General features: G+C 46.3%; 1 protein-coding gene across 5 annotated transcripts in view; it reads right to left on the reverse strand.

Moving 5' to 3' along the window:
- Nucleotides 1-392: 392 nt before the first annotated feature.
- Nucleotides 393-22,630, reverse strand: part of ANKRD10 (ankyrin repeat domain 10) — a 48,749-nt gene continuing 26,511 nt past the window's right edge. For 4 of the 5 annotated variants that reach the window (XM_039523073.1, XM_039523083.1, XM_039523093.1 and 1 more), the window contains exons 4-6: nt 20,591-20,811; nt 5,216-5,311; nt 393-2,001 (exon numbers count right to left, since the gene is read on the reverse strand). In XM_039523073.1, coding sequence (XP_039379007.1) covers nt 1,535-2,001; nt 5,216-5,311; nt 20,591-20,811 — 784 coding nt within the window. In that variant the 3' untranslated portion in view covers nt 393-1,534. Of the gene's footprint in view, nt 2,002-4,288; nt 4,387-5,215; nt 5,312-20,590; nt 20,812-22,630 lie in introns of those variants that run through there. The other variant, XM_039523107.1, reaches the window with a different exon arrangement.

The raw sequence follows: 22,630 nt of genomic DNA on the forward strand, positions 1-22,630 counted from the left end.
GTACTACACAATTTCAGTGTGAAACACAGAGCTAACATTTCTGATCTTTCGTTGGAGCTCAGCACTGATATAGTCTTTACACATAGTGTAGAAAACATGTACTAGTATCTTTGAAAGAGTGAAGAAATTCAGTCAAACATGACTTGCCAGCCTATTTACATTTTTTTTTTAATAATTCCACATAATGAAAATAAATGAAGATTCCACACAGGGATTAAGAAGGATTAAATAGGTAAGTGAGATTTGACTTTAAAATTATTAAACACTTGTTCATATAATCAATGAATGTATCACTTCTAAATAAAATAAATTCAGATACAATATGGAGTTATTTTTTTTTAAATCCAATTTGTAAACTTCCCTTTTAAATCAACAAAAAATTGATACAGTTCAAAGGTCTTACTGGCTTTCTTTTGTTTAATATATTCTCCCACCGTTCTTTTATCAAATCACAAAAGTAGTATCTTACATTATTTAATGTTTTTACAGAGCACTTGTATGAATTTTTACTTTTGTAATAAGCTTTAAATACAATGTATTTTCAGTGAACATAGCCCTAAAAGTAATCTTAACTGGCTAGATATACACAGCATTAGAAAGCAGTTGTAAAAAACAGAAAGCGAACAAAATATATGTACAGTATATCAAAATCAGTCAAATATTTTGACCTGACGATTTCTATAACAAGTAGCAGTAATTTTAAATTGCATAAAAAGCAAAAACAGTGCCAACATGCCTCCAGGCTGTGAGCTATGGTAAAATATCAAGCACACACTTAAAATAGAGAAGAAAAATAAAAAAGTCCAAAAATCAGAACCAACCCTGCCTTGCAGCCAAATATGGGTAATCTGCTTTTCCACTTCTATAATGCAAAGGGCCCTAACAATGAAGAAAATAATTCCTATGCTACATTAAAGTGAAACATTTTTCAAACTTTTTTGTCTTTGCATTTTTAACATTTCATTTGTCATAGAAAGTAAAGTTGAACTTTCAATTCAATAAATGCACAAATTTGTAAATCAGAGAAGCTCCTTTAAGAACAACACTTTTCAAACCTTGCATAGTGACAGCTGGCATTGATGTTGCTACCATAGCTTCAGCAGAAAATACAAAAAAGGAAAACATTTACTTCAAGAGTAATGCATGCACAAACACAACTTGTTTTCTGCACAAAATTCAATACAGTTTGATCATATTAATAAGAGGGAAAACATTTTTTAAAAAGGGGAAAGATAGTGTTCACTAGCTTGGAAATAAAATAAAAGTAAAAAACCACAACATTCCATAGTAAAATGCAAAGAATAAACATTTCATTGTAACACCACCTACTTGCATCACTAAATAAGCCCCATACATGCAACCAATTAGAACTATAGTATAAGACTGTCAAATGAAAGGTTTACTTTATATATAAACAAAAGTGTAAAAATAGTAATAGTTGCATTCTTCAGATTTAATGCTAGGTGAGGATTTTTTGTCCCTCTCAAACATTTGCTAGCAATTTCAACATGAATTTGACAAACAAGATGCTGATTTAGGAGCCATGATAAAGATACATTGTGCCTAAGACAGTATTATCGTATTTCTGTTCAACTTTAACAGAATTTGAATGCTCAACAACACTGTTAAGTTCAGGGATGCTTTCAGCGGTATCCCCAAAACCATGATAATGCCCATAGTGCAAAGTATCTCCAAGATCGTCAACCCATGATGGCCTGTTAGACACAAAGCTACTTGGGCTTCCATTCAGATGCAGTGAACCACACATATCGGCAGAAGTATTCATGGCTTTTTCTGGTTCTTCAGTGCCGTTACTGGTGTGAATTCTGTGCCTATTGGCAGAAGCTACTTCAGGAGTTATTCCATTAGGTATTAATGTTAAACATTCTTCATGCCTGGCATCCATTCCATTGAACTGTGTTATGGCGGTGAAGTCCAAATGTCCATTGATGGTACATCCATTTGTCAATGCATTCAAAACGGAGCTACTGCTATTCATATCTGCATTAAGAAATATATCTGTCACCAAAAATTGAGAATCAATGGAAATACATAAAAATGTCTCCACTGCACTCCACTTTTGTTTTTCAAAGCCTATGTATGGAAACTTGAAAGGGGGGACGAAAAAAAAAAGTGCAAACCTAATTTTTATATTCTATGTCAACATAGGTGGTTTAAAAGTAATGTAATGTAATCTGACTTTGATCAGTAAATTTGAAAGCTAATTTCAATTTCAAAAACATAACTGCTAACTAAATTAGGGCTAGTCTACACTTATGAGCCGGGTCGACGCGGTGAGTTCGACTTCTCAGAGTTCGAACTATCGCGTCTAATCTGGACGCGATAGTTCGAACTCCGGAAGCGATAGTTCGAACTCCGGTACTCCACCACTGCAAAAGGCGGTGGCGGAGTCGACCTTGGAGCTGCGGACTTCGATTCCGCGGCGTCTGGACGGGTGAGTAGTTCGAACTAGGGTACTTTGAATTCAGCTACGCTATTCACGTAGCTGAATTTGCGTACCCTAGTTCGACCCCGCTTCTTAGTGTGGACCAGCCCTTAGAAATGTAAATATATATAGCTATGCTAATCTTTCTAAGACTCTGTGAATTTTAGAAAAAATAAGATTAAGTGTAGAGTAACAAAGCAGACAACATTCCAAATAGTATTTTGAGAAACAGGACAAAAGGTTTTTGAAGTTAAGCTACCTTTTTACACAAATTTAAAATCCACCTGAACAAACACATCTCTGTGCAAGAACTGAAATTTGAGTGGACTACAGTTTTTAGCAGTGGTGATTAATTTAAGTTTCTTGCCTCCTCTTTAGTGACAGATCTCAGGTAACAGTACACACTGAAGCAGGCAATATGAACAAGCTTGTGTCAGTGGGGAATCTAATATAAAAGGTTTCCTAAGGTTGCATATCGAACAATTAATTTCAGTATAACTAGTGGTTTACTTGAGAATATATTAGCAGGAAAAATGTGTTTTTTCTTAATGATAGATTTGTAACATCTGTACAATCCACATGCAAAATGCCATACAACAGCAAAATGCACAGAAGACCATAAGATTAGTAACAGAAAACAGGAAATACTAAAAACATGCATGCAAAAAACCAGACTGGTTTAAGCAATTTCTCGTTTGAATTTTAGTAATTAGTATACTAATTACCCTTTCTGTAAAACTAAATTTCAGTCAAGTTTCAAATGTATGTTTCTGCAGTGGTACTCAAAGTACTAGCATAAAAATAGATTACTGGGTGTGCCCTAAAATTACCTATTTTGTGTGTGTGTGTGAGTGTGTGTGTGTCTCTCTCTCTAACGATAGACTCAGACTTAAGGTCAGAAGGGACCATTATGATCATCAAGCAGGGCAAACCTAGAAACTTCAGCTCTGTATTTTGATATTTGAGCATTTTACATTTTCTGTGTCTCTCTGAACATATACACATACATTTATGTACATATTAATGGATAAATCTTTGTGCAGAAAAGTATCATTTGTTTTATTTCTAGCTCAGGACAGTTAAGTAGTCTCTTACTAAATTGCCAAATTTTAAAACATGGGGTCCTTGTTTGAAGGAAAGGTAATGAGTACCACTGTTTTACATCGAAGAAGTTGTGGTTCTCCACGTAAATATAAACTGATATACATAATATGACATTGGTATATCACATATAGTAACACACAATGCCAAGAAAGTGAATGAATTGAGAGTTCTGTGACACTAAGTGCAGCAAATGAAGTTTCCTGCTTTATCCCTAAACCGCTTAAAATAAATCACATTAACTAAACATTAGCCACAGAATCCTGTTGGAGGTCAAGTTTAAAAAAAAAATTCAACACATTATGCCTACTAATATTGTGACAAAGACACACATTAAAAATTTGATAATGTGTTTATTAACTGGAAAAAGTGCAAAGTCCTGTTTTAAAATTGATAATTTAGGCTAGCTTTGCCAAGTGGATGAAGTTAACAATGGCATTTCTGTTAGTGAATATTCAAAAGCAGATCATGAATAGTTCTAGTGATAATTATAGCATTTTTATATTTGTTGAAAATAAGCATCCATAACAATACACAATATTTATGAAAGAGAAAGTCAACTACTTTTCAATAAATATAAACATTTGGCAACTATCACTGGAGCTTTTCATTTACTTTTGGTGAATCCAACCAATGGGGGGTATCAAGCAGAAACATTTTATTATAGTATGACTTACAACATGAATATTCATTTCAAAATGTAGTAATACACTAAAATAGTAACTCCTCCCTTTACCTACCAAGTGGATGAACAAGCTGACCCAAGACAATTTTTCTTAAGACAGCATAACTCTATATACACTCTCGGGTTATTAAAAAGCATCTTGATCAAGCGGCCCCTGAAAAAATTAAAGTACTAATATGCACTACTACTAACAATGTGGCTGTTTTCATGAAGACTGATACAAAATCCAAACAGTAGTTTCCAAAATTGTTCCAAATGGCAACTCAATGAAAGTCCCATGGCATCAATAGTCTTTTATCCACATAAAACAAAAGCAATAGCTGTTCACAACATGATTTCTACAGTCATATTGCTGTGTTTGAACAAATATTGAACACACAATCGTTAAGTTTGGACTATTATTTTTAGCTTATGTTGAGCTCGTCTGAAACTAGCTAAGAGGTTCCACACATTGTTTCAAGAACTATATAAAACCATTAGGATATACTTTTCCTTGTACAATATTGGTAATTAAGTCTATTTGATACCAATTAAACCAATCATTTAAAATACCTCTGAATTTTCCTTTAAGCTGCAAACATAGTAACTAAAAACAAGGCACATGAAATGTAAGCCTTTAATTAAAGTGAAGCAGCCATAGTAAACTTCTATTTAGATTAGATCAATAAGGTCTCCCTTATACCCTTGCAGTGTGTTCTATGAAACAGCTAATCTTCGATATCTACTTAAAAACCCAAATATTACTGTAATAACTATTATACAATAGTTTTCAAGACTCTGGACAACAGTGTGCAAAAAATAAAAGGATGTTTTATATTTAAATTAGAAATAAAATGCATATTGATTCTTGCAACGACAGGGAGTTTGCATTGCAGAAACTGTGTAAATTTCAATCTCTTTTGGTCCAACAGAACCACTCTCCTGTTTGGTGTCTTCAACCATTTGAATGTTGTTGTAGTTAACAGGAAACTGTCCACTCCCACCTGATACAACAGCAAACTCTTTATCAATGTGCATATTGTCAGCATCATCCTCATTTCCTCCATTCATCATTGGTATTAAGCCATCAAAGTTATGAGCTGGTAAAAAAAGAAGGTTAGATTTAGTTTCCAGAGCACATTTGAAAACTCGTATCCAAGCCAATAAACTGAAGTGTAAATATTCTCATTATTAAAAAAAGAGAAAAAAACTGCTATAAGGAAAGATTAATTGTATGCGCATAAAATAAGAAATCTGAGGGGTGCATGAAGGGAACTCTGGATTAGAAGCGACTGACTGTGGGAGAATTAAGGATTTGGCAGGGGACAAGGGTTGGCAGCTCTGGGGATCCTTTCCAGTTTATATCTTGTTTTTAAAGCTCATGCTTCAGGGCTTCAGCTGGTCACACACAGGGGTCAAGAAAAGATACTTACCCCCAGTGTATCCTGGGCGGGGGGAGGAGAGGTTTGGTCACCCTCCTCTGAAGCATCAAAGATGTCCACAGATGGAGATCAGATCCATATGTGGGTTTGGCAAGAAATATCCCCCCAGGTCAAATTGGCAGTGACCTTCAGGTTTTGTTGTTTTTGCCTTCTCCTGTAGCATGGAGCGCAGGTCACTTGCCAGGATTTTCTCACTTCATCAATTCCCTGCCATTGCAGGGACCTCAGGCCTTGATGTAAACTCAGTTCCTTCTATCTTCTGTCAGTGGCAACATAGTAGTTTAGTCTCCTGTGTGCTGTAATACTTTAGTTGTTGGTTTTAGTGTGTGTTGGTGCTGTTTGTTGCCCATCATATACAGAAGACTAGATTAGATGATCGGGTCATTCCTTCTAGCCTTAAACTCAGACTATGACTCAACACAAACTAGATGCTCCATCACATTCAAGTACATTAGATTGATTTTTCTGGCGAAGTGAATAGAAATAGTTGACATTTCAATTACCCATCATTAGGCTTCAGTTAGCACAATGATACGAAAGAGTAATTCATACTTCCCAGAGAACATTTATAGCTTGGGATCAGACACCAGTATATTTGATGCAGATTCTGAACGCTATCTTTGGAACCATAAAGACTATACACAATTAGTCTAGGACATGAAGCCTACCTGCCCCAGAGAGAGTATAGGTGGCCTTCCCTCACCAATGCTTTCCTTGTTTCCCTCTGCCTCCAGAACACCTAAATGTAACTGGGCTCCAAAAAATAGCAGAGGGAGAAAGAAGGGGTGACCCAGTGTGGCGCTCTAGAGGCTATACAGTCGCAGAACAGGAGTTATGTAAGACAACCAATGCCCTTTTTTCCTTCCTGGCTTTGCCTCCATGGAGCCTTGCTAATTGGCCAGTGGAAGCAGCACTGTGCTCCCCAAACTGCCTCTGTTCTTGCTACATTGTAGAGAGAAAAAGACAGCTACCTTTTCCGTAACTGGTGTTCTTTGAGATGTGTTGCTCATGTCCATTCCATATTAGGTGTGCGTGCGCTCGTGACATGCACCAGTGCCAGAAGTTTTTCCCTCAGCAGTATCCGTAGAGGACTGGCTCTGGCACCCTGTGGAGTGGCATCCACATGGCATGGTATAAGAGGCACTGCCAGCTCTCCCCACCCTCAGTTCCTTCTTGCCAGAAACTCCAACAGTGGGGAAGGAGGGCGGGTTGTGGAATGGACATGAGCAACACATCTCGAAGAACACCAGTTACAGAAAAGGTAACTGTCTTTTCTTCGAGTGCTTGCTCATGTCCATTCCATATTAGGTGACTCCAAAGCAGTACCCATGGAGGTGGGTAGTTCAGACACGTAGATTGCAACGCAGCTCTGGTGAACCCAGCGTCGTCTCTGGCCTACTGAGTGATGGCATAATGAGAGGTAAACGTGTGACCAGAGGACCATGTTGTAGCTCTACAGATATCCTGGATAGGGATGTGCGCCAGGAAGGCTGCCAAAGACGCCTGCGCTGTAATTGAGTGGGCTCTGACAATCGGTGGTGGCGGAACCCCAGCCAGGTCGTAACAGGCCTTATGCACCAGGTAATCCAATTGGAAATCCTCTGCAAAGACACCGGGTGACCCTTCATCCTATCCACTGTAGCGATAAAGAGTTGAGTCGATCTTCAGAAAGGCCTGGTACATTCTAAGTAGAAACCCAAGGCCCTCCGGACGTCCACGAAGAGAAGATGGCTCTCTTCACTGGTCTTGTGCGGTTTGGGACAGAATACCGGGAGGAAGATGTCCTGGTTCATATGGAAGGTGGAGACCACCTTTGGCACGAAGGCAGGGTGGGGCCGCAACTGAACCTTATCTATGTAGAGGACTCCGTACGGAGGTCCTGAAGTCAGGCTTTAATTTCAGGGACCCATCTTGTGGACGTCACTACCACCAGGAACATGACCTTCCATGACAGTGGGAAAGGGAGCAGGAACCCAGTGGCTCAAGGGGCAGGCCGGTGATCCTAGAGAGGACAAAGTTAAGATCCCACTGCAGGACAGAAGTCCATATCTGTGGGAAGAGTCTCTCGAGGCCTCAAGAATCTGACCATCATGTCATGAGAAAACACTGTCTGGCCCTAGATTGGTGAATGAAAAGCGGAGATGGCCGCGAGATGATCTCTAATGGAAGAGTGTGCCAGGCCCTGGTTCCTTGAATGAAGCAGGTAGTCTAAGATAGACTGTACGGAAAAGCGTGAGGGAGAGATGCCACACTCTGATACCCAGCAGGAAAACCTCATCCACTTGGCCAGGTAAGTCCGACTGGTTGAGGGCTTCCTGCTTTCCAGGAGGACCCGTTGGACCTCACCCTTGTAAAGGTTTCATCTGCAGACATGCAAATAGGGTGACAAGTCTGCAGAGTGCCATTGAGCCCAATTTCCTCAGAAAACTGCCTTGGTAAGTTCTGTCAACTTACCTTGAGGTACACAAAGCTAAATCCCTTGTGAAATTTGGGACAGACATTATGAAAGTCAAAATCTTAACTAGAATAAGGTCTGATTTTTTCACTCAGACTAAGAGAGTCTTGAAGATGGAACACTTCTTTAGGGCATAACTTAACCCATGTTAAGATGGCATTCCTATAAGCCAGTCATCTAGATATGGATACGTCTGTAAGCCCTGATGATGCACATGAGCTGTGATCACAGCCAAGGACTTGGTGAACACCTCAGGAGATGCCACTCTCCCAATCAATTTGTTTAAGTAAGCAAGTAAACAAGGGAACCAAACCAATGCGGGACCAAAAAGGGGTTATGTTCCCCAGAAGAAGCCATGTGGAATCTGATTTTCCCTTGGGCATTTGTTCAGTTTGGGGAGGTCTAGAATAGTATGCAGGTCACTCTTCCTTTTATGAAAGGAATAATACTGGGAATAAAATCTCTTTCTCCTGCAAGGATCTGACATTTTCTTTTCTCATAAATTTTACTAAAGCCAAAACCTTGTCCTGTAAGTTTCTTATGAGAGGGATCCTTGAAGAGCAAAAGAGAGACTGTGTGTGAGAGTGAGAGAGACAGACAGCCTGGAACTAGAAGTCAGACCCCCATTTGATAAGTTCCCGGCAGCTCCAACAACCCAAGAAAATGGTTTACTATGGTAAAGAAAAAACCCACACACCCCCCCCTCAGGACAAACTGTCTCCAAAAAGGGAGGCACATAGAAGGATCTGTTCCCTTAAAGCTTGGGACAGGGTCATCTCTTTCATCTTCAAATTGCTGTTTGGCAACAATGCTGCCTGAAGCAGAAATGAAGTTCCTTCATCTATCTCCACTGAAAGACATAGGGCTACTTTCTAGTTTGGATTTCTATGCAGAACTGACCCATAAATAGATAGCTGAGGCCTGAAGCAATTGATTTAGTCACTTTCAGCTTCTCCAGGATCTCATTTGTTTTGGATACAACACCCATACACCCACAACAGAGATCCAAAATCTGAGTCTAAGTCTCAGAGGAAATGCTTAATTCCTAAACCATTCTTGTCTTCCTAAAAACACTATTGAAGTTCAGATCTCTCAGCAGTGTCTGAGACAACGGGGATCTTTGCCAGCCTGTACCAGAATCTGGCTTTCTTAAGGAAATGGGAACTGAGCAAGGAAAACTGAGCAAGCAACCCTTCACATCACCAACCCATAAAACTTTAGCACCAGCCTTCTCTAGAACTAGTGCATTAAGGATGCACTATTATCACAGATCCACGAAGTCCAGTGTTCTAGAACAGCTCTGGAATAGTCTCTGGGAGGACCCCTTCCATCTGCCAATTGACTCACGTTGTGCAAATCCTTGGGCTTCCTGTTCTCATAGGCTGACAATGTGGTTAGTGAACACATCTCATAATCTTGCTCCAATGCAATCAGGTTATACAAATCTTCTAGCATGGTGACCCCTGCACTCTTACCCCATCTGTTAAAATACTCTCCCATCAGGGTGGTGGCATCCAAGTAAGTCACATCCTAAGTCTTTTGCACACTCAAACCTTTTCCTAAATGCCTCAGGAGTCAATTCAAACGTGAGCAGCAAAGCTTTTTTGAATAGTTCATAGTCCCCAATATCAACTCCATTCATCTGGCTGTAAGCCTGTATGGGTTTGGAACCGAGTAAGGGGGTGAGACAGCAAAGCCAGTTCAAAAAGTTAACCTGGTTCAAATCACAAGCCTTTTCAAAGGCAGTGAGGTAGGTATCTACATCCCTGCCTCCTTAATCTGGGGCAGCAATTTGGTATCTAGGTTCCTTGCGGACTTGGCATCTCATGGCCTCTCCCTCACTTATCCCTCTGTGGGTCCTCTTGCTCCTCTGCTTCTTCATCTCCCATTCATGCTTTCATTGCTTCTTGTAATCTTCCAGCAACTTCTCTCTCAGCTCTAACTACCATTGCTTCAAATATGTTCATGGGCAGCAAGGTCATGAAGAGCCCTTGCTGGATGGGGAACTGGTCTTGTGGACACCTTGGCTGCTGCCCTGGTGCTGTTCCTGGACTCTGTTGGGGACAAATTTGAGGCTGGAACTTGCCTCTTAAACTGATCATTCTTCTCCAGCCATGCAATCAGAGGCATCTTCTTGAGCTTCCCAATGCCTAATCCTCTCAATGCACAGGTGTGCAATATCCTTCATAAGGAGATGGCTATACACCATTTTCTGGCTATTTCCTTTGACTACCCTTGTTTTACTGATGCTAGTCATGTACAACAACATACTTCTGGTGCATTCAGAAACCAACCATCCTCCTGGTGCATTCAGAAGCCATCCTCTGCTACCACCTGTCATGGATCCACAGATCCAGTGCTCTGGAACAGTCCTGGGAGGACACCCCTCAGGGTGCCATAGCTCCTTAGGATCTCACTCTTTCACTAGGGTAAGACACTTGCCCTGCGTCCTTGAACTGAACCTCAGAGCGTCCAGCACCCCTGCTTCAGACCATGATCTCCCTTCAGTGAGTCCACCTGAGTTGGACACTTGAGAGAGAATTGTACACCCAAAGGGGGTAATACACCCCCACCTTCTGCATCTGTAGTGGCTCTTGGCAAGCATTGCAAGAACAGCAGGGTTTATTAGATGTCTGGAACATAGCATACAAAGTCCTTGGTTAGCATAAAGAAAAAAAAAAAAGTTAGAGCATGCTGCACTCTGGTTACCCAGAGCCCAGCGTCCACCCCTGGCTCTCGCGATCTCTCTCCATCCTTTGTTCAAGTTCCCAAGCCAGTTCTACAAGCCTCTCCTCAGTCATTTGTTGTCCAGCTGGTCAAATATGGCTGGCATCCTGCAGAGGTGGTGGACCATTCATAGTCATTAGCTGCTAAGTACCAAAAGTCTTGGTGATTAGATTTGCCATTGTCTTCACAGACCCTCCATTGACCTAGGCCCCAAACCCAACAGAGCTAGGCACTATTCACACCGTTCACATGCCTGCCCAAGAGTAAACAGCCTTTTCCAAACCACCTAGTTATCCATGCAGCATAGAGGAAACTGAAGTGCACACAGTATTCATAAAAAATATTAGCGAAAATTCCCCACTTCATCACATCTTCATTGGCAACAATGGCAGGGCAATCAAAAGCTAGCAACCCCAATAAGGAATAATCACAGCTGGACACAGAGGATGGTGTAGAATCTTCAGAAAGCCCTCTTCTTTGACACCTTTAGAGGCATTTCTTGGAGATCATGCTGGATGTATCAGATGGATGCCTTAGTGCAGGAGACTAAACCAAATGGCCCAGATACCAGGAAGTTTTCTCCTTCAGGACAATTAAGATTTGGGAAGGCCAACTGCACCAAGGTCTGGCTGAACCTCTTAGAGCCTCACCTTAGCGCAGAGCAATTTTTGAAGCCATAGAACCCAGAGAAGTGCTACCCCTAGTTTCCCACCAAAATCTCAGATACTGCAGCCTCTGAAACTTCTTGAAGGGTTCCTACGAGGCTATCTTCTGCACAGACTGATTTCTCCGTCTGAGCATCTAGGAAAATGTGGTGCAGAAGTAGGTTTCACAGACACACCACTCACGCCAAAAAGATTTTTTGCAAAGGCTTTTCCAACTTCAGGGCTGAAGGAAGTGATTTTGGAATACCACTTGCTGGTCTTTTGGGGCCCTTTTAAAGAAGAGCCAGCAGATGTTCCAGGATTTTGGCAAAACTATTTTCTTTCAAGTATGTAAAGACATTGCTCATGCCCAGTTTAGTCATTTGAAAAGGAAAGAATCACATGTTGTGAATCTCTGCTTTTGTAATGCTCCAAAAGGAATCCTGTTGGATCACTAATATCTGTGACTTATGAAAATAAACAAAACCTTGTCTCATCATCATTGGCAATCCCTCTATTCGAGGGTGATCTCTAATATGGATTTACACATGGGTCCTGAGATGATTTAGGAGTCTGATCCTGGAACCACAGATCTCCCCACAGGAGGTACAGACATTTCCTGGTGGGTCAGCTGCCTGCTGAGAAAGTTCTCTTTTTCCTTCTTTCTCTCTCTAGTTGCAGTGTCAAGGGCAAGGTGCTTCTCCTTGAAGTGGACCACTGCCTGATGGAGGATGTGCTGCCATTGGGGTCAGTTGGTGGCTTGCTCCTTCCAGCTTATGATGTCCACACATCAGTTTTCTTCAGATACACTTTCAGTGTGTCCTTGTAGAGTTTTCTCTGACCACCAGGGGATCTCTGACCATGAGCGAGTTGAAAGTAAGACTTGTTTTGGGACACAACGTCCAGCCCAGTGAGCATGAGGATCATTGCTTCAATGCTGGTGACACTGGCTTCAGTGATGATGCTGGCGTTAGTGCAACGATCCTCCCACTTGATGTGAAGGATCTTTCGGAGGCATCGTTGGTGGTACCGCTCCAGCCTCTTCAGGTGCTGTTGATAGGTCACCCAGGTTTCGCAACCATAAAAGGAGTGTAGGGGTTAACAATTGTCTTATAGACCTTGGTATCCTGCCGTAGGTCAAGGCCTGTGAAAACACGTCAGAGCAATTTCCCAAAGGAAGCACTTGCAAACTGGATCCTGTGCTGGATCTTACTGTCGATTTTTGCATTTTGAGAAAGTTGGCTACCGAGGTAGCAGAAGTGTTCGACCGTCTCCAAAGTTTTTCCCCTTGATGATGATTTGTGGTGGATTGTGTGCAAGGCCTGAAGCAGGCTGGAGTACTTTAGTCTTCTCAATATTGAGAGAGAGTCCTAAGCTTCAATAAGCTTGTGCAAAAAAATCCAGTGTGTGCGAGGATGGCACAGTCATCAGCCTACTGAAGATCAGTAACGGATGCCCTGAGGACTTTAGACTTCAAGCGGAGACTTCGAAGATTAAAAAGTCGCCCATCCATTCTGTATTGAATTTCAACTCTATTGGGGAGGTGGCCTTTAAAAAGGACCAAATGACTGCTAAATAGATGGAGAACACAGTTCGGGCAATAACACATCCCTATTTAACCCCAATTTTGATGAAAGCGTGTATCTCCAGGCCATTACAGAGAATGGTGGCAGTCATGGAGAAGCCGTAATAAATTTTTGCAGTGCAGCCAAATCTGGCCAGTACCTTCCCACAGGGTTTTGCCTGTGGAAAACCTTGTCTAACAAACTATTTATGCAGGATTTTTTGGGAAGTTTTTAACTACTGCATAATGCTGAAGGGAAAGAAAAATATCTCCAACTACAGCATATGGCAGAAAGAAAAACGGTGGGATTGTTGGCGAGGGCAGCTATTTATATTCTGGGTCCTTTAAGAAGGCCATATAGCTAAGCACACACTCCTATTGAGAAGGCAGTCAACATTACATATATTATATTAAGCAAGAACTAGGAAATGGCAAACAGTTGAAGAACAAATGATGGTTGTGAATTGGACATAGTACTCCAGCTGTAGCCTCACTAGTGCTAGTAGAGCAGGACATCTGCCTCGATAGTCTTACAACATGGGAGGTAATTGTCCAGTCCTGCTTGGTACTGGTGAGGCCTTAGCTGGAGTACTATGTCCAATTCTAGATGTCACACTTTAGGAAAAAGATGTAGACAAATTGGAAACTGCCCAGATGAGAGCAACAAAATGATAAAAAGGTTTAGAAAACTTGATCCATGAGCAAAGGTTAAAATACTGAGCATGTTTAGTTTTGAGAAAAGAAGATGGGGAAGGGGGGGGGGGGAGGAACCTGATAATAGTGTTCACCATCTTCTTTATAACAACCCTTAACATATTTGATAAGACGGTTACTCACCTGTAGTAACTGTTGTTCTTCGAGATGTGTTGCTCCAATCCATTCCAGTTAGGTGTGCGCGCCGCGCGTGCACGGCATCTCGGAACTTTTTTACCCTAGCAACCCCGGCGGGCCGGCTGGCGCCCCCTGGAGTGGCGCCGCTATGGTGCTAAATATATACCTCAGCCGGCCCGTCCGCTCCTCAGTTCCTTCTTGCCGGCTACTCCGACAGTGGGGAAGGAGGGCGGGTCTGGAATGGATTGGAGCAACACATCTCGAAGAACAACAGTTACTACAGGTGAGTAACCGTCTTTTCTTCTTCGAGTGATTGCTCCAATGCATTCCAGTTAGGTGATTCCCAAGCCTTACCTAGGCGGTGGGGTCGGAGCGAGACGTGGCGGAGTTGAATACCGGAGAGCCGAAGGCTGCGTCGTCTCTAGACTGCTGCACCAACGCGTAGTGGGAGGCGAAGGTGTGGACTGAAGACCAGGTGGCCGCTCGACAGATGTCCTGGATCGGAACGTTGGCCAGGAAGGCGGCCGACGAGGCGTGCGCCCTTGTCGAGTGAGCAGTGAGGCGGCATTGCGGCACGCGAGCAAGCTCGTAACAGGTCCGAATACACGCAGTGACCCAGGACGAAATTCTCTGGGAGGAGACCGGCTCACCCTTCATGCGGTCGGCGACAAACAACTGGGTCGAACGCCGGAAAGGCTTCGTCCGCTCGATGTAAAAGGCAAGCGCCCTGCGGACGTCCACGGTGTGAAGCTGTTGTTCCCGAGGCGAGGCATGCGGCTTCGGGAAGAAGACCGGGAGGAAGATCTCCTGGTTGAGGTGGAAGGCCGATACCACCTTAGGGAGGAAGGCCGGATGTGGCCGAAGCTGTACCTTGTCTGCATGGAAGACGGTGTAAGGTGGGCCCACCGTTAGTGCCCGAAGCTCAGAAAGTCGTCTCGCGGATGTGATGGCGACGAGGAAAGCTGTCTTCCAGGAGAGGTAGAGTAGCGAACACGTGGCCAAGGGCTCGAAGGGGGGACCCATCAGTTTGGCCAGGACGAGGTTCAAATCCCAGGTCGGGGCAGGACGCCGCACCGGCGGGTACAAGCAGTCCAAGCCTTTAAGGAAGCGGGAAACCATCTGGTTGGAGAAGATGGACCGACCTTCCAGCGATGGACGAAAGGCGGACACTGCTGCCAGGTGAACCTTCAATGAGGAGACTGCAAGACCTTGCTCCTTAAGGTACCAAAGGTAGTCGAGGATGGTAGGTACCGGAACTACGAATGGATTCAGAGATCGCTGATTGCACCAAAGCGCGAACCTCTTCCACTTCGCGAGGTAAGTGGAGCGAGTGGAAGGCTTTCGACTTTCAAGGAGGACTTGCTGAACTGCCGCGGAACAGCCCCTCTCTGCGTGGGTCAACCACTCAGGTACCAAGCTGTAAGATGGAGGGACTGCAGGTTCGGATGGCGGAGTCTGCCGAAGTCCTGGGTGATGAGGTCTGGCCACGACGGGAGGGGGACGGGGTCCCGAACGGAGAGCTCGAGCAGCAGGGTGTACCAGTGCTGCCTCGGCCAGGCTGGCGCTATGAGAATGACGCGGGCTCTGTCCCTCCGAAGCTTCAGGAGCGCTCGGTGCACGAGCGGAACTGGAGGGAAGGCGTAGAGGAGGCGATCCGTCCAGGGGTAGAGAAAGGCGTCGGACAGGGAGCCTGGCGAGCGACCCTGGAATGAACAAAACTGGTGGCACTTCCTGTTCTCCCTGGAGGCGAATAGGTCTATCTGGGGAAACCCCCACCTCCGGAAGATTGTGTGGGCGACATCTGGACGGAGGGACCACTCGTGTGAGAGGAACGACCTGCTGAGCCGGTCGGCCAGCGTGTTCTGCACTCCCGGAAGAAAGGACGCTTGTAGGTGAATGGAGTGGGTCATGCAGAAGTCCCACAGGAGCATCGCCTCCCTGCAGAGGGGGGAAGAGCGCGCTCCACCCTGCTTGTTCACGTAGAACATTGCTGTTGTATTGTCCGTGAATACTGTCACACATCGGCCTTGCAGATGGGGGCAGAAAGTTTGGCAGGCTAGACGGATCGCTCGCGGACATTGATATGCAGGGCGAGCTCCTGGGTCGACCAGAGGCCTTGGGTGTGGAGATCACCCAGGTGGGCCCCCCAACCGAGTGCCGAGGCGTCCGTGGTGAGTGTGGCGGACGGGCGCGGAGGGTGGAACGGGATCCCGGCACACACGATCTCCGGGTCGAGCCACCATCGGAGGGACTCGAGGGTCGCTCTGGAGACCGTCACCACCATCTCGATCGGGTCTCGATGTGGCCGGTACACCGACGCCAGCCAGGACTGGAACGGGCAGAGGTGGAGCCGCGCGTACGCGGTCACATACGTGCAAGCCGCCATGTGGCCCAGGAGGCGGAGGCAGGAGCGCACCGTCGTGGTTGGGACGGTGACTAGGTCCATGATGAGGTGACCATCGTTTGATGGCGGGCGCGAGGGAGACATGCCCTGGCTATGGTGGAGTCGAGGACCGCTCCGATGAACTCCACGCGCTGAGAAGGGATCAAAGTGGACTTCTCGACGTTGATGAGGAGGCCGAGCCGCCTGAAGAGGGACCGGATCTCTGCCATCTGGCCCATCACGAGTTGTCGAGATTGTCCGTGAACCAACCAGTCGTCTAGATACGGGTACACGTGGATCTGACGACGGCGGAGGGCTGCGGCGACCACCGCCATGCATTTGGTAAAGACCCTCGGCGCGGTGGAGAGACCGAATGGCAACACCGCAAACTGATAGTGGGCGTTGCCGACCACAAATCGGAGGTAACGTCGATGAGGAGGATAGATGGCGACATGGAAATAAGCGTCCTTCATGTCGAGGGCGGCAAACCAATCTCCCGGATCCAGGGAGGGAATGATGGTCCCCAAGGTGACCATACGAAACTTGGGCTTGAGCAGGGACTTGTTCAGCTCGCGAAGGTCCAGGATAGGACGTAGCCCGCCTTTCGCTTTGGGGATAAGGAAATAACGGGAGTAGAATCCCCTGCCCCGCCTGTCTTGAGGCACTGCTTCTATGGCACCCACGCTCAGAGTCTGGACCTCTTGTAAGAGGACTTGCTCGTGAGAGGGGTCCCTGAAGAGGGACAGGGAGGGTGGGTGGGAAGGCGGGGGCGAAACAAATTGAAGGCAGTATCCCGACTGGACTGTTTGCAGCACCCAGTTGTCCGATGTCAAATGGGACCACGCCGAAAAGAAATGCGAAAGGCGGTTGTAAAATAATGGGGATGGATCCGGTAGGGAGAGAGATGGGCCGTCCTCGGCGTCCCATCAAAGCGGACTTGGCCCCCTGGGGAGCCTTGGACGAGGCCTGCCCCTGGTTCCGCCGATTGCCCGACGGGCGACGGCGGTTCTGGGCCAGTCGCCGGCTAGCATACGGCCGATAGCGCTGTTGGTAGCGGGAGGGTTGCGGCCGGAAGGGTCTGCGTTGTGTCGCTGGCGTGTGCATCCCGAGCGTACGGATGGCGATGCGACCGTCCTTCAGGGTCTGGATCCGAGAATCCATCTTTTCGGAAAACAGACCCTGGGTGTCGAAAGGGAGGTCCTGGAGAGTATACTGCACCTCCAGCGGCAGGGTGGAGGATTACAGTCAGGAGATGCGCCTCATCGTCACGCCAGATGCCAAGGTCCGAGCCCCGGAGTCCGCGGCGTCGAGGGCGGCCGTGATAGAGGACCTGGAGGACTTTTTTCCCTCCTCCAACAAGGCCGAGAACTCCTGGCGAGATGTTGATGGCAGGAGCTCCGTGAACTTCACCAGGGACGTCAGGATGTCAAAGACGTACCTGGCGAGAAGGACCATAATGTTCGCAATCCGCATTTGTAAGCCCCCTGCGGAGTAGACCTTACGGCCGAGCAGGTCCATGCGTCGGGCGTCCTTGGATTTGGGCGCAGGGGCAGGTTGGCCGTGTCTCTCACGGTCGTTAACGGATTGAACGACCAGGGAGTCCGGGGTCGGGTGGGAGTAGAGGTACTCATAGCCCGTTGGGGGGGCTAAGCACTTACGCTCGACCCCGCGTGCTGTAGGTTGAATGGAAGCGGGGGTCTGCCAGAGCGTAGTGGCGTTTTTTTGAATTGTCCGCACGAAGGGCAATGCCACTCGGACGGGAGTGTCCGCGCCCACCACATTGGTGATCGGGTCCTCATCCTCTTGGACCTCCGCGACGGGGAGACCCATGGCCGCCGCCACTCGGCGAAGCAGGTCCTGGAAGGCCCGAAGGTCAATGGGCGGGGGCTCGTTGGCCACAGCACCTGCCACCGCCTCGTCCGGCGAGGACGATGAAGAGACGCCCTGCCCGATTGGTTCTGGCACCGGGGCTGGTGGTTGAGCCTCCGCTTTGTCGTGCGGAGTGGCTGATTGGCGGTCCGTAGGAGCGGAGGGCTCGTGCGGAGGAGAGGGAGGCGGCCGGCTAACTGTCGCCTCGGGGACCCTGGTCCCGGTGGTCCCATCCCGCAAAGGAAAAGGGGTGCCCTGCGCCTCATGATGCGCCCAGGGGACCCAGTAGCCCCACTGCTCATGATGGAGTCCTTGCGGGGTCGGCAACTGGTGGGCGGTATCATCTGCACCAGAGGCCACCGATGCTGGGCGGGATGGCCAAGGCGGTGCCGAGGCGCCGAGGGATTGAACCGCTGAGGACGGGAGTCCCTCCGCCGACGGTCGATATGAGTAGCACCGGCTGGACGGCGATCGTGACCGTCGGCCACCGCGGCGCCGGGAGCTCGACCGGCGCCGGGATCTGCGGTGCTGGGAATGACTTCGCAAGTCGCGGTGTCGTGAACGGTGCCGGGATGGAGATCTCCGGCGGTACCGTCGGTACGGTGACCTGGACCTGGATCGGTGCCGGGAGTACGACCGGTACCGAGATTGAGAACGGTACCTGGACTCAGACCGGCGTCGGGATGGTGCCCGGTGCCGGGATGAGGAGCGGCGTCGGGATGGTGCTCGGTGCCGAGATGAGGAGCAGCGTCGAGATCCCGAACGACGGGACGGCGACCTGCGCCGGGACCGGGACCGGGAGCGCCTTCCGTGCCGTTCGTCCAGAGAGGGCGGCCGTGTCATTCTGGCCGGTTTCCCCACTGATGCAACAGCCCGCACCGGCGGTGCCGGGGGCTGGAGGCTCGGTGCCTCTATGAGCCGGATTAGCTCACGCGCGGAGGAGAACGTCTCCGGCGTCGATGGCAGCCTTGGCTCCACCACGGTCGGTGCCGGGGAGCGCGGCGATGCCGGACTCGACGGCGCTTGCGGTGCCGGAGTCGAGGGCTCAGGGCACGCTTTACGCACGGCCGCAGCCACTCTTGCGGCGTCCTCCGTGCGGGCTTTTGCCACTGCTTTCACCAGCTGCTGACTCTCTGAAGGCGAAAGCGAGCGGCACTGGGTCTTCTTGGCCGCCGGCTTAGGTACCGGGGCCGCGGTGCCGGAACGGCTCGGTGCCGCGGGTGCACTCTGCACCGATGAAGCCCTCGGTGCCGGCGCGGGTGGTGGCGGGGGTTGGAGGGACGCCTCCATAAGGAGCTGTTTGAGGCGAATGTCTCGCTCCTTACGGGTCCGCGGCTTGAAAGCTGAGCAGATAGCGCACTTGTCCGTGCGGTGTCCTTCGCCCAGGCAACGGAGGCAAGAGCCGTGAGGGTCACCAACCGGCATAGGCCTCTGGCACGCTGCGCAGGGCTTAAAGCCCGGTGCCTTGGGCATGAGCCCGCACCGGGGAAGGAAAGGGAGGAACTACCCCCCTTATCCTTACCTAAATCACTAACTAACTACTGAACTAACTATACTAACACTAAACAAACTATGTACAAGAAAAAGTAGCGAGAGCTAGGGTTGTGGAGGACAGAGAGCACTCCACAGTTCCAACTGGCCGTCACGGGCAGTAAGAAGGAACTGAGGAGCGGACGGGCCAGCTGAGGTATATATTTAGCGCCATAGCGGCGCCACTCCAGGGGGCGCCAGCCGGCCCGCCGGGGTTGCTAGGGTAAAAAAGTTCCGAGATGCCGTGCACGCACGGCGCGCACACCTAACTGGAATGCATTGGAGCAATCACTCGAAGAAGAACAATTGTTCTCCAAGTCCACTGGGATAGGATAAGTAATAATGGGCATAATCTGCTCCAAGGGACATATAGGTTAGATATTAGAAGGGAAAACAATATCTTTGACTCCAAGGTTAGTTAAGCACTGGAATGGACTTCCAAGGGAGGTTGTGGAACCCACATCATTAGGAGGTTTTTAAGAACAGGTTAGACAAACTTTGGTCAGGGATGGTCTACATTTACTTAGTCCTGCATCAGCACGGGGTCTGGATCTGATGACTTCTCCAAGTCCTTTCTAGCCCTATATTTCTGTGATTATATGATCTTTATGACAGAAAGTAGCCAAAAGATGCTCCACAATCCTTTTATGAATCAACATCTGAGTCAGAAGAGAGTGCACACATTCCCTCCAAGTTACTTCCTGTCCATATAGCTCTGGGACTTGCAGAAGTGAGGCATGTACTCACTAAGAGTGGGAACCTATAAAAATAATTCTTTAAGGAGGCCACCAGTCTTGTTTTCATAATTTTATTCATAATTGATTCATGTATCCCTTTTTAGGGATGTCAAAAAACTTCCTAGCCCAGAGTACCTTCTCTTACTCTCACAGCCAACAGTGATATTGCCCCTCCCATTTTACCTCTGAAATCTCACCTTCAGTCCTAGCTTTCTTTACTCCAGCAGAATCCACATCTTCAAAGGATCTCTTTCGACTTGTCCCACCATTGACTGGATTGGGACCTCCATTTAACGTGCCATTGCTAAAGAAACGGTTCAGGTGACAGTTCTGGAGGTTCAAGAGAAACTGGGCACACTCTTGGAAGCCCTGGGTATGTGCAAGATCTGCTGCTGTCAGTCCACTGGCATTTCTCAAGCTGCACAATACAAAGAAACTGAATTACACTCATTCATCAACCCACCTTGACTGCTGCTGCTGCTCTTACTGACTAACTATCTGCAGGTGATGAGAGAGAAAGAACATAAACTTAAATTTCCATTAAGGAATTATTTATCAATCTTAGTTTTAAAACTAACTTAGCCTTTGCACATATCTGGCTTCTAAGCAAAATTTGGGAGACAATATACTTTTCAATAAAATCAATATACTACGTGCCTTTAAAAAAAAGTATCTTCCTATTTAAACATCTCAAAATGCTTACTTTCTAAATTACAGTCTGAAGCATCTGACCTTTACACAGACTTCAGACTCCTAAATCTAAATCTTGAAATCTATCACCTTCTGCAGCTTATTTTGACAATCTATTTCTTTATCTTGAGTAAAAACCACCCTCAAAACAAACTTAACATGACTTAGCAATTGTCCATGGCATTCCGGTATCTAAGACAACAATAATTAACATCACTCATCTTCCTAACAATAAAATATAAAAACTATGCTTAGTTATGCTTTCCTTATGATTTATTTTTTGCTCTTGTTTCTTATTTCAAAGTGTGTGACATTATAAATGCTGAGGACTTGTTTTGTTATTTCGCTCAAGATTGGTCCAAGATGGAACACTGGCAATGAGTTTTCTAATTTAGCAAGATGATGAATTAAATGAAGCCAGATAGGACACCAACAGTTACAGACGAAAGTTTCAATTTGAAAGAGTTCTCCCTTTGCCCTTCCTCACTGATAAGCATTTACATGAATGGCCTCTGACAACAGTAAACCTGTCTTTTGAAATATGAACATTAAAGTGTAATAAGAAAATGTTGCAACAAATAAAAAAAGTGTAGACAAAGGGGGCTGGCAGCAGCAGAATTAAAGGAACAGAGAATGCTGATGAATCTTTCCTAACTAGATACACTGTGAAACAAAACTTCCCAGCCAGAAAACTGGATCTTTACTTCTTAAATTTTGTAGTTTAGGCAAGACGCTTATTACTTTAAATTCCTGAAAATAAGGAGATGGACCAACAGAGAGATAATTTAGGAGATTAACATACCCAATTCATTGAAATTCCCCTGAAGTATAATAAATTGCTCTTGTCAAATACATGAAAACAAAGGAACTGAGCAAGTTATAGACAGGATCTAAATTATTCTACCTATGTCGCATTGGTATAGTGTTCTTTTCAATTTAGTCAGAACTACTATTTCACTATTAACAAGCATGATGTAGGAATAATTCAGAAAGGCCTGTGAAGGATAGCTGACTAGGTCCAGCATGAAACTCTAAACCTTGACACAGACTGGACTATGGAATTTGAAAGGCTATGGACTAGGGTTGTTTCCTAGAATGTAGTTTGCTTGCCACACTGATCAGAAAGGAGGTAAAAATCTTTACAAGCAGAACTACCATTATACCAAGACCAATACCTATAAGGCACACAATTTGGTTCACTTTGGTCTCTACAACCAGAAACACCACTGACTTAGGAAAATTAAGGTGGTCTCCTTTTCTACCAGAATACTCAAGTCATCCCCTATGGACCTCGTTTGTGCTAGCTTACCTGTGCAGCACAGATATTATTTAACAGGTGCTACAGAAAACCCAAGATTAGAGATTTCAAACAGTGCAAGTTTCAGGAACATATCCTTTGTTGAACAAAGTTAATAGCTCCCTCCCATCAGCTCAGGATCAAGTGAAACCCATATCCACTTAAGTCAGTGTCTCTTAAAGAGTGGGTCATATTCCCTCACCTCATTGGAAAAGGGGCATGTGTGCAAAGGACTAGATGAATGACAGAC

The sequence above is a fragment of the Mauremys reevesii genome, linkage group 1 (genome assembly GCF_016161935.1).
Source record: "Mauremys reevesii isolate NIE-2019 linkage group 1, ASM1616193v1, whole genome shotgun sequence".
Classification (NCBI taxonomy): domain Eukaryota; kingdom Metazoa; phylum Chordata; order Testudines; family Geoemydidae; genus Mauremys; species Mauremys reevesii.